The 12677-nt window shown below is 48.2% G+C and overlaps 1 protein-coding gene across 1 annotated transcript in view; it reads left to right on the top strand.

The window, feature by feature from the left end:
* The window catches only part of GABPB2 (GA binding protein transcription factor subunit beta 2), a 28365-nt gene extending 16740 nt beyond the window's left edge, over positions 1-11625 (top strand). Inside the window, 5 exon segments of the mRNA XM_049765979.1 lie at positions 3442-3558; positions 5639-5824; positions 10097-10221; positions 11239-11494; positions 11497-11625. Of these exon segments, the coding sequence (XP_049621936.1) occupies positions 3442-3558; positions 5639-5824; positions 10097-10221; positions 11239-11494; positions 11497-11546 (734 nt within the window). The 3' untranslated portion in view covers positions 11547-11625.
* The last annotated feature ends 1052 nt before the right edge of the window (positions 11626-12677 follow it).

Here is a 12677-nt window from a genome sequence, read left to right on the forward strand (position 1 = left end):
TCTGACTCCTGGTAGCTGGATGGTCTTGAAAGCTTCAGTGTCAATGCATTTGTAATCAGAACACTTACAGCCTTCGGAGTTTCAAGCCAAATGGTACTTCATTTTCTCTGAGGGAAAGGCATTGGGCCATACCCGGCGTCCTGAGAGGGTTCGGATGACTTACCCACAAGAAAGACTTTTTCGTCTTATTTCCCCTGGGTCCAGATCATTTCCATCATGATACTTTTAACAAATGCGCGCTCGCTCTCTCTGTTCCGTGTGTCAGAACTGCAAGCTGAAATTCCTAGACTATGACTGCATAGAAGTGATCTCTCCAATGTCATCTGACTCGTGGTGTTTGGGTCTGATTTTTTGTATTCTGTGAGGGCAGGCACACCTGGCAGTGCTTGGGAATCACTCCTAGCTCTGCTGAGTCGTCATGGCCCACAGGACCAGGGATCGAAGCTGGGCCTTCCGCGTGCAAGCCTGCCTCAGCCTCTTGTCTCATTCGTGAAGCACTTCTGAGCCGTCCTCCTGGAGGAGATTGGCTTCCTGATGCTCACACAGTTGGGAAGAAGGAAAGGTGGCCAGGACCTGGCTCCGCGGCACAGCGCATTTCTTGGGTAGATGAGACCCTGGGTTTTATCCTTGGCACTTCATGTCTTCATTAATTTGTTTATTTATTTACTTTGGCCATATCTTGTGGTGGTACTCCTGGTGGATATTTGGAGGACCGTTGATAGTGCTAGAAGTAGAACCTGGGTCAGTTATATGCAAGACAAGTCCCTTGAGTCCTGTAATCTCTCTTGAGCCCACTGTAATATTTCTTCTGTTTTCTATGCCTGGCCTACAGTGCTTATGGGTTACTCCTGGTTCTACACTCAGAATTATTCCTACTCTATAGTGCATAGTTCTATAGAACTATTCTGTAGTGCATAGACACTACACAGAGTTCTAGGGATTGAACCAGTGTCAGCCATATGCAATGTAAGTGCTGTACAAACTGTGTTATCTCTCCAACCCCTGCAATATTTCTTGAACTGGAATCTCTCTTTGAGTGCTCCAGGAAACTTGAGGTGCCAAGCCCAGTTTTGTTTTGTTTTTGGGTCACACCCAGCAGCGCTCAGGGGTTACTCCTGGTTCTGTGCTCAGAAATCGCTCCTGGCAGGCTCGGGGACCACATGGGATGCCAGGATTCGAACCACCATGTCCTGGATCAGCTGTGTACAAGGCAGATGCCCACCACTGTGCCATCTCTCCAGCCTGTTTTGTTTTCTTTTTTTTTCTTGGTTTTTCGGGCCACACCCGTTCAATGCTCAGGGGTTATTCCTGGTTAAGCGCTCAGAAATCGCCCCTGGCGTGGGGGGACCATATGGGACACCAGGGGATCGAACCACGGTCCTGATCCTTGGCTAGCGCTTGCAAGGCAGACACCTTACCTCTAGCGCCACCTCGCCGGCCCCTTTTGTTTTCTTTTTAATTCTATTGTGGTACTAGAATAGACTAGAACAGCAGTAGGGTACTTTGCTTACTTATAGCCAACTCTGGTTCAACCCCCAGCATCTCATATGGTTCCCTGAGCACAGAGCCAGGAGTAACCCCTCGTACTGCCGGTATGATCAAAAAACAAACAAAACGAAAAAACAGACCAACAACCAAAATCATGTCCTGTCCTGGGGAGATGCTCTTTGGCATTGGAGCACAGGCTTCCAGTGCAGGAGACTGGCTTAGTACTTGGCACTGAGCTTTTCTATGGTACCCAGATGAAAAGCAGAACCATTTGTGCGCTGGATGTATGGCAGTGCTGGGCACAGGCCTCACATAAGAAAAATGACTGGGTTTAGTCCTCAGAACCATAAGTCATGTAGAAAATGTATCTGGCTTTTTGGGAATTTGGGGCCACAGTAGGCTGTGCTTGGTGGGACTTGGGAGACCAAATGGGATGCAGGGGGCCAAACCCAGGTTAAAAGTGTGGGTTTGTGCAAATGCAAGGCAAGTGCTTGCGATACTACCTTGGGCTCCAATTTCTTTTCTTTTTATTCATTTTTGTTTGTTTTGGGGCCACCTCAGCCATATTTCGGTCTTTTTTCTGATTGTGCATGGGAATTACCCCTTATGGCATGCTGAGGATCAACCTGGATCTGTCTCTTGCCTGGATCTTGTCTCTTGGCTGACTTTTAGTGCTAATAGGTTATACAACACTGTCCTTCGACAGTCATGTGAGCCTTCAAGATTTAGGTTTTTTGGGTTGGAGCAGCAGGTACAGGAGGTAGGGCATTTGCCTTGTATGCGGCTGACCCGGGTTTAATCCGACATCTTAGTTGGTCTCCCGAGCCTGCAGGAGTGATTTCTGTGCTTATAGCCAGGAGTAACCCCCTGAGTGCTACCGGGTGTGCACCCCCCCAAAAAATTAGTGTTTTTTGTTGTTGGGTTTTTGTTTGTTTTTTCTTAGGAACACACCCTGGCAATGTTTTAAACTTACTCCTGGTTCTTTTCTGAAAGATCATTCCTAGAGTCACTCCGGGGATCATGTGGGGTGCCAGGGATCAAACATAGATTGCCCACATGCAATACAAGCACCCAAGCCACTGCTCTGTCACGCTGGCCCCTGTGGTTGTGTTTGTTTTTTTACCAAGGGCCACACACAGTTGTGCTCAGAACCTGGCAGTGCTCTGGGAGCAGGAATTGACTCCAGGGCCACGACTGCTAAACTGCTATGAAATCTAAGATTTGATTTGATTTTTAATTTTTTTTACTTTTATTTATTGATTTATTTATTTGGGGTTTGGGGCCACATCCGGCTGTGTTCGGGGGTTACTCCTGGCTCTGCACTCAGAAATTGCTCCTGGCAGGCTAAAAAAGGCCTTATGGAATGCTGGGGATTGAACTCAGGTCAGCCCCAGGTCAGCCGTGTGCAAGGCAAATGCATGTGCCATAGTTTGCTCTGGCCCCAAAACTTCAGGATTTAATCTCTCCTTGCTTAGAGACCAGTTCTATTCTTTTCACTCTTCTGAGAAGTGGAAATAATTTTAAATAAACCCCCTACAGGCATATTCCCTTATCGTTGCTCGGCTTGGGGTGAGATAAACTTCATGTTTCATGTCCAATGTAGGGAGAGCTCTGCAGGCCAGCCTCCCAAGAGGAGGCCGCTCTGATGTCTGCTCCCAACGCTCAGCTCTGCAGGCCAGCCTCCCAAGAGGAGGCCACTCTGGTGTCTGCTCCCAACACTCAGCGTTCGGCATGCCAAGAGAACAAGCAAATGCGGGGACTCAGTGCAGCCTGTGCAAGCACGTTACTTCAGTCCGCTTTAAAAACGGAACTTTCCATCTGAAAGCAGGTTGCACCCCTGATTGATTTGAGTTAAAGAGCAAGATTAAACTCCGGAGATTGGATGTTGGTGGTTTCACTTTAATAAGTTCGCCTTGCTGACTCTCTCTGCCAGGCATTCCTTTACTGAAATAGCTGCCCCCAACTCTTGCCCCTCAGCCGAGAGCTTCTCCGCTTCTCCCTCCTCAGTGTCGGCTGCCCTGGCCGCTCTAGGGAAGCCTCAGCCCATATTTCTCTCACTCAGAGCCACAGGTAAGGGATATCTGCTAGGTGAATCCCCTTTCTTAGTGGGATTTTACATCTCCAGTAGATTTGTCTGAAATGGTGAAAAAGAAAGAGGAGTGTAGATTAAATCAGCATTAGAAGAATTAGTGATAGAGTCAGACAGCTAAATAATAACAGAGAATGACTTATTCCTTTTTTTATTTCTTTGCTTCAAACTTGTTGATCTGACTCCAGTTTTTGTTTTTTGCTGGTTTGTTAGGTTTTTTCAAGTGTTTAGTCTTATATAAGCAGATTGTTTTCCTGGTATGTTTTGACTGATAGCAATGCAGAATGATTGAAAATAGCAGCCTAGATAGCTTTCAGTGAGTATCCTAGCATATATGGGACACCTGCGAGCATATTTCAGGATGATTTTCTTTTATATTCACTGGAGATATTAATGTTGGCATTTCCAGAGGAGTCAGGCGTATAACATGCAACATAAGAGTGACCTTCTGGTATTTAAACAAGTTTCAGATCCTTTATTAAGGATGACGGTGGAGAGAAGCTGAGGGCTTCTCATGTAGAGGGAGACTCGTCACAAGGGGGCTCAGGATTTCTTAGGGAATCATTTGGGAATCCTCCAAAAGTTTGTGCCATCATAAATGAAGGAAGGTCATTCAGACTTCTTTCTGTCTTGGAAGTTTGCTGTGAAGGCATTCCTTCAATCCTGTTTTTCTGACTGGCAGTAATCACGAAATTCTCTAGACGGGGTGTAGAGATTGGAGAGAAAGTCTTGAGTAAGGTGCTTGCTGTGCTTACAGCGGACCTGAGTTTGTTCCCTGGCATCCTCTATGCCCCTCCACTCCCCCAACCCCCACCTGTAATGATCCCTGAGTCCAGAGCCAAGAGCAGACCCTGAGCAAAGCCAGGTTCCCCACTACCAGAAATAAAATCTGTACTCGGATGTATAGGAATGAGCAGCTTGGCTGAGGGACAAGCAATATATGAAGCTTGAATTTGTGCTTGTGATTTTGTTTTGCTTTTGCGGGTGGGAGGATGTTAGCCCACAGTCATGCCCAGAAGGCTCAGGGTCTATTCCTGACTCTTCAGGAAACCTCATAGCAGTTCTCACATGCAGGGTAAATTCCTGACCTCCACACTATCTCTCAGCCCACTGATTTGCATTTTTTTCTCTTGAAAAAAAATTTCTGTGCTCAGAAATTGCCCCTGGCAGGCTCGGGGGACCGTATAAGATGATGGGATTCAAACCACCATCCATCTGCATGTAAGGCAAAAGCCCTACCGTTGTGCTATCTCTCCAGCCCTCTCTTGAGGTTTTTTTTTTTGTTTTTTGTTTTTTGTTTTTTGTTTTTGTTTGTTTTTGGGCCACACCCGGCGGTGCTCAGGGGTTACTCCTGGCTGTCTGCTCAGTAATAGCTCCTGGCAGGCACGGGGGACCATATGGGACACCGGGATTCGAACCAACCACCTTTGGTCCTGGATCGGCTGCTTGCAAGGCAAACGCTGCTGTGCTATCTCTCCGGGCCCCTCTCTTGAGTTTTTGGACCTTGCCCTCCCTCCATTCCGATTACTGCCACACCATCCCACCCGCAACCCTCGAACCCGGGCCTTTCCTGGGTCGGCTACATGCAAGGCAAATGGCCTACCACTGTGTTATCTCCCCAGCTCCTCTGTTTATTTTTCTTTTTTTTTTGGTTTTTGAGCCACACCCGGCAGCACTTGGGTTACTCCTGGCTCTATGCTCAGAAATAGCTCCTGGCAGGGTCAGGGGACCATATGGGATGCCGGGATTAGAACCACTGACCTTCTGCATACAAGGCAAAACACCTTACCTCCATGCTATCTCTCCAGCCCCCCTCTGTTTATTTGTCAAAGCAGAAATTTAACATTTGCTCTTGGGGCCAAAGAGAGAGCATGGAGGTAGGGTGTTTGCCTAGCATACAGAAGGATGGTGGTTTGAATCCCACCATCCCATCTGGTCCCCCAAGCCTGCCAGGAGCGATTTTTGAGTGTAGAGCCAGGAATAAACCCTGAGCACCGCTGGGTGTGACCCAAAAAAGAACAAAAAATAAAATAAAACAAAATTTGCTCTTGTCCTTTTTAGTGAATACCGAGGAAATCCCAGATGGAAATTTTGTCGACTCCTCAGTCCAGCATCTGATGGGAAGTAGCAGCCAAAGGTTCATCACCATAGTTTCCAATGGAGTCCCCTTGGGTCACATTCAGACCGCAATCCCCGCTGAAGGCATCAGCCAGCCCCTTCTTGTCACAACGCAGAACAGACAGCAAGGTAAGGGATCCCATCCGGGGAATTGTTGGCTTATTACGGGGGAGGATAAACCAGGCAGTCCTCGGGGCAATCCCTGGTTTAGTGTTTGGGGGCCCACTCCCAGAAGTGTGCAGGGAACTCTGGGAACTGTGTGGTGTTGTGGACCAAACTTGGCTCTCCAACATGGCGGAACCTGTGCTTCAGCCCTTTTATTCATCTTCGCGGTCCCCCAATTTTCGTCTTTGGGCAAGGGGAGGTTTGGGCCACACCAGGAGGTGCTCGGCTATTATTCATGGTTTTGCGCTCAGGAGTTACTCCTGACAGTGCTCCAAGGACTATATGGGATGCTGGGGATTGAACCTTGGTTGGCCATGTGCAAAAGCAAATGCCTACACGTCGTACTATTGCTCTGGCCCCAATTTTTTATTAAAAGATATTTCAGGATACCCTGGAATGGCTGAGTGTCAAGGCTACCTGCCCTTGCAATCCTGAGATCATGAGTTTGATCCCTAATTCTAGGTCTGTGTGCTGAGCATGGTCTCAGCAGAGCTGCAGCGGGAAGCACCTTCTCCATGGCACTAGAGGAGTGCTGCACTAGAGCTCACTACGAAGATGCCTGAGCCCGGGGCCGGAGAGATAGCACAGCAGTAGGGCCTTTGCCTTGCATGCAGCCAACACAGGACAGATGGTGGTTCAAATCCCGGCATCCCCTATGGTCCCGCATGCCTGCCAGGAGCTCAGGAGCGATTTCTGAGCACAGGAGTAACCCTGCTGGGTGTGCCCTCCCCCCCAAAAAAAGAAAAGGGCTTTCAGGAGAGCATGTGTCTGTGCCCAGGAATCCCAGAGAGTGCCCCCAAAGGGGCTCAAGCCTTAGCACAGTGACTGAGGCCGTAGAGCATGTACGAAAGCACCACAGGCAAACAAGGCGGCCTCTGCCGCACTGATGCTAGTGCTGAGTGGAGAAAAAGTTCAGGGAGGAGAGAGCAGGACGTCCCTCCAGCGCGTAAGAGAAGGAAGCATTAGGGCTCAGAGAGATGGTGTTTGCCTTGCATGCAGCTGATCCGGAATCCATCCATAGCACGTCTTATGGTCCCTTGAGCACCGCCAGAAATGACACAAAAATGTATTAACAAGCAGGAGGCCAGGTTCAACCTATGGCACCTTATCAACCAGGAGTGGACCTAGAGCTAAAACAGGCAGGCATAGATATAGCCGTAGTTAAAAATACAGATAGATCCAAATACTCTATTTGTAGACCATCTCTGGAAAGGAACATTCAAGAATAACATCGGTAACATTGCTGAAGGGCAATTGTAATAGTTGGGGACGAGAAGCTTTTCACTGTATGTGTTTCTGGTTTTCTTTGTTTTTGTTTTTGGGTCACACCCGGCAGCGCTCAGGGGTTCCTCCTGGCTCTCTGCTCAGGAATCGCTCCTGGCAGGCTTGGGGGACCCTATGGATGCCAGGATTCAAACCACAGTCCTTCTACATGCAAGGCAAACGCTCTACCTCCATGCTATCTCTCTGGCCCCTCACTGTATGCTTTTCTATACATTTTGTTTGTTTTTCGGTCATATCCAACAATGCTCAGGGGTTCCTCCTGGCTCTGCATTCAGAGATGATTCTTGGTAGTGCTCAAGGGGCCTAAGATGCTGGGGATCAAACCTGGCTCAGGGGCCAGAGAGATAGAATGGAGGTGAGGCGTTTGCCTTGCATACAGAAGGATTGTGGTTCTAATCCCGGCATCCCATATGGTCGCTCAGGAGCGATTTCTGAGCATAGAGCCAGGAGGAACCCCTGAGTGCCACCAGGTCTGACCAAAAAAAAAAAAAAAACGAAAAAGAAAAATGAAAAACCTGGGTCAGGCACATGCAAGGCAAGCACCTTACCTGCTCTGCTATCTTTCCAGCCCCTTTAAGTATTTTTTTTAGGGGTCACACCGGCAGCTCTCAGGGGTTACTCCTGATTCTACACTCAGAAATCGCTCCTGACAGGCACAGTCCTGGGGACCATATGGGATGAAAGGATTCGAACCACCATTTGTCCTGGATGGGCTGCATGCAAGGCAAACACCCTACCGCCGTGCTATCTCCCTGGCCTCCCTTTAAGTATTTTTACAGCTTTAGATTTGGTGAAAGAACATGCAGTGGCACCCTGGGATTGCTCCTGGCTCAGTGGTTGCTCTTGGTGGGGAGCTCTGAGCTCTGCTGAGCAAGGGCCTTGTCCCCTGTACTCTCTGGTTTATAGCTTTTAATGTTTGATTCGTGCATATATTACATATTGAAAAACAAGGATCAGAGAGAGCACAGAGCTAAGGCAATTGCTTTGCACGCAGCCCGCTTCAACCAGCCCTGGTCCCCAGCGCCACTTTGGATCCCCTGAGGACTGCCAGGGTCACTTCTGAGCACAGAGCCAAAATGGTCCCTGAGCTACACTTGATGTGGCCTAGAAGTAAATAAAACACAAAGCCAACAACACTTGAGGAAGGAGACTAATCTATATAAAATAAACTTAAAATTGTGCCTACCAAGGAGGCAGGCTCTGGGATGGAGGGAACCTGGGGACGTTGTGGAAAGGAGGTCACTTTGGAGGTGAGATTGGCCTGGGAACATCAGGTGCCTGAACCTCTAGAATGAGCCACTTTTTAAATCACTGTGCCTTAAATTAAAAAATTCTATGTTATTGGACCTGGAGAGAGATAGTTGGGTAGGTAGCAGTGTTTGCCTTGCACCTGCTGTACCTGGGTCTTATCTCTAGCATACTGTATGATACCTCAGCACTATCAAGATAATTTCTAAAAAAAAAAAATTAAAAAAGATAATTTCTGATTGCAGAGCCAAGAGTAACCCCTGAGCATTACTGAGTGTGACCTCAAAACAGCAACAAAGTATATATGATCATTTTTTTGTTAAAACTCTTTTTCAGGGGCCGGAGAGATAGCATGGAGGTAGGGTGTTTGCCTTGTGTGCAGAAGGATGGTGGTTCGAATCCCAGCATCCCATATGGTCCCCGAGCCAGCCAGGAGCGGTTTCTGAGCGTGGAGCCAGGAAGAACCCCTGAGCGCTGCCGGTGTGGCCCAAAAACAAAAACAAAAGAATAGAAATAAGAAATGCCAGAGTGTGGAGCCAGAACAATCCCATAGTGGGTAAGCCTTACCAGGTTCAACTTCTGGCATCCTCTGTGGTACCCCAAGCACTGCCAAGAGAGATTCCTGAGCTCCACCAGCGTGACCCCCCCCCAAAAAAAATGCCAGCTATGTTTCAGGTTTTTTATTTTGTTTTGTGGACCACATCCAGTGATGCTCAAAGTTACGTTTGACTGTGCACACACAGGTCCTTCTAGGTGGAGCTTGGGGACCCTGTGGAATTTTAAGATCCAATCTGGGTTGGCTGCGTGCAAGGCAAATTTCCTATCGCTCCAGCTCCCCAGCAGTGATTTTCTTTATTTAATGTTACTTGTTTTAGGTTTTGGGGCTACACCCAGCGGCACTCAGGTTACTCCTGGCTCTAAGATCAGAAATAGCTCCTGAGGGCCAGAGTGATAGCACAGTGGTAGGGCATTTGCCTTGCGCGCAGCCGACCCTGGACCGACCCGGGTTCAATGCCCAGCATTCCATATAGTTCTCTGAGCCTGCCAGGAGCAATTTCTGAGCGCAGAGCAAGGAGTAACCCCGAGCACCACTGGGTACAAACCCAAAACTGAAGGAAATTAAAAAAAAAATCACTCCTGGCAGACTCAGGGAACCATATGTCCTACTACTTTTCTATCTCTCCAGCCCCAGCAATTATTTTCTTTTTTATTTTCCAGTTTGTTTATTTATTAATTGATTGCGTTTTGGGCCACACTCGCCAATGCTCAGGGGCTATTCCTGGCTCTGTGCTCAGAAATCGCTCCTCGTAAGCTCTGGGGACCATATGGGATGCCAGGAACTGAATCAGGTCTGTCCCAGGTTGGCCGCACGTAAGGCAAATGCCCTACTGCTGTGCTATCTCTCTGGCCACATCCCAGCAATAATGATTTACTAGGAGTTTTTTTGTTTTGTTTTGGGGTCACACACGATGATGCTCAGGGGTTACTCCTGGTTGTGCGTTCAGAAATCGCTCCTGGCTTGAGGGACCATATGGGATGCCAGGGGATCGAACCTAGGATCCGTCCTCGGTCAGCCACATGCAAGGCAAATGCCCTACTTCTGCACCACCACTCCAGCCCCCCAGCAATTATTTTCTCATTCAAAGCATAACCTCTTTGTTTTACTGCATATTTATCACCTCCACTTTGTTCTTTGACTCACAGTTCTCACAGTACCTCCTGGTGTGGTTGCAGAGGAGACTGTAGTTGAAGAAGAGGAAGAAGAAGTAATGGAGAGTTGGCCACTGACTAAGAAACTGAGGCTCGAAGAGATGACGAGCAGAGGGCAGGTAAGCAAGGTGATGTTTTTAGCTGTGTAAAGAAATGGGAAAGAGTCCCGGAGAGATAGCACAGCGGCGTTTGCCTTGCAAGCAGCCGATCCAGGACCAAAGGTGGTTGGTTTGAATCCCGGTGTCCCATATGTCCCCCGTGCCTGCCAGGAGCTGTTTCTGAGCAGACAGCCAGGAGGGACCCCTGAGCACCGCCGGGTGTGGCCCAAAAAAACAAAAAACAAAAAAAAACAAAAAAAAAAAAGAAAGAAATGGGAAAGAGGACCGGAGAGCTAGCACAGCAGCAGGGTGTTTGCCTTGCACACAGCTGACCCTGGACAGACCTGGGTTCAATCCCCAGCATTCCATATAGTTCTCTGAGCCTGCCAGGAGTGATTTCTGAGTGCAGAGCCAGGAGTAACTGTGAGCACCACTGGGTATGGCCCAAAAACTGAAGGAAAAAAAAAGAATCACTCCTTGCAGGCTCAGGGAACCATATGAGACTCCTTGCACGCGGCCAGCCCAGAACGGACCCGGGTTCAATCCCTGGCATCCCATATAGTCCCCTAGCCTGCCAAGAGCATTTTCTGAGCTCAATCCAGGAGTAACCCTTGAGTCGCCAGGAGTGGCTCCCCCCCCCCCCAAAATGGGAAAGTATCAAAACCTTAAATTTGTGGGGAGGGGTATTTGCACCAAACCTAGTGTTTCTTACATGCAAAACATGTGCTCTGGGCCCAGAGAGATAGCACAGCGGCATTTGCCTTGCAAGCAGCTGATCCAGGACCAAAGGTGGTTGGTTCAAATCCCGGTGTCCCACATGGTCCCCGTGCCTGCCAGGAGCTATTTCTGAGCAGACAGCCAGGAGTAACCCCTGAGCAATGCCGGGTGTGGCCCAAAATCCAAAAAAAAAAAAACATGTGCTCTGCTACTGAACTACATTCGGGGTCCCCAAAATCATCCTTTTTAAGGCCTGGACCTCTTTATCCTTTTGTGTCCTCTGGATAGTCGAGGCTCATGTAACATGGCGTGCTTTTGTAGGCTGGCACTGAGAAAGAATCACTCCAGCGACAGCTCCAGGAGGCCAACAGGAGAGCCCAAGAGTACCGATACCAGCTCCTGAGGAAAGAGAAGGAGGCGGAACAGTATCGGCGCCAGCTGGAGGCCATGGCTCACCAGCAGCCCAACGGGGTCAACTTCACTGTGGTCAGAGAGATGGCAGAGGTCACCTCCATGGTCGTCACAGCGCGGGAAAGGGAAGCGAGAGAAATGAGGGAATGAGAGTGGCCAGGACAAGAAAGACCACGGAACCGCATCCTGGAATTTCCATGGAGACCGTCTCCTCTTAACGTGTGAGGTCCACAGCTCGGCTTGTGCTGCGTCCGCACTTTTCCCTCTTGTTATGTGAAGACAGGTGACCGACCACCATTGCAGAAACACTTGGAATGCCTTTACAAAGAAAACGAAACTGGAGATGAAGGTTCTGTGCAGCTGGCAAAGTTAAGGTCATTTTGGGGTCCTTGAAGTCTGAGCCATCATATAGCAGGGAGGGTCCTTACTTTGCACGCAGCTAATTCAGGTTCCATCCCTTACACCCCAAATGGTTCCTCAAAGCACTGCCAGGAGTGATCCGTGAGTGCAGAGCCAGGAGTAAGTCCTGAGCACCACTGGGTCTGGGCCCTCCCCCCTCCCCAAATCGTTAGGGGTCTTTTCTGAAAGGCTTAAAAAGAGTTAAAGACCAAATTTCTCAGTTCATGTTATTGTTTTCAACCTAAAGGTAAAAGAATGCTTGATTAGTTGTTCTTAAAATAACTTTCTAGCATAGAATTATACAGTAACATTCGTAATATGAACATACCCGAAGCTTTCAATAATTGTACCAGCAGTTCACCTGAAGATGTGCCTTTATTTTTCATGGGTACCTGTTAAAACCCCTGTTCGGGAGAGGGTTAGAATTCAGCTTTAGGGAAATGACTGGATTCCATTTCCAAGGAGCAGATCTTCCTCACTGTCCTTGATTCCACTGAAAGAGTTTCTGCTAGCCTTGCTAAATTTGCATCTATTGTTGTGTCCTGAGCTCAGCTGCCATTTTAAGAAACTGAAGTGGAACTTTCAACAACTGGAAAAGAAAGAAAACTTGTTTATGTGGGAGAAATGTGAGTCCAGAAATCTTCCCAACTGTTCCAAGTGGCCATAAACAGCCTCGAAGGGTTAGAAAACAATCTGGTCTACAGATGCACACTGAGCTCTGACTTTATGTTATAGGACTGAAATCAGGAGTGTAAGTTTGTTGGTGGAACAACTTGCTTCCAAACATTTATTTATGTGATGTCATACTTTAATACCAACTCTTTCATTTTGTAAGATTCGGCAACTTTTTCTGATTGTGACTTTATGTAAGCTTGCATAGTTTTTTTTGGTTTGGGGCCACGCCTGACATTGCTCAGAGCTCAGTCCTGCTCTGCACTCGAATTACTCCT

Source organism: Suncus etruscus, chromosome 19, assembly GCF_024139225.1.
Source record: "Suncus etruscus isolate mSunEtr1 chromosome 19, mSunEtr1.pri.cur, whole genome shotgun sequence".
NCBI lineage: Eukaryota > Metazoa > Chordata > Mammalia > Eulipotyphla > Soricidae > Suncus > Suncus etruscus.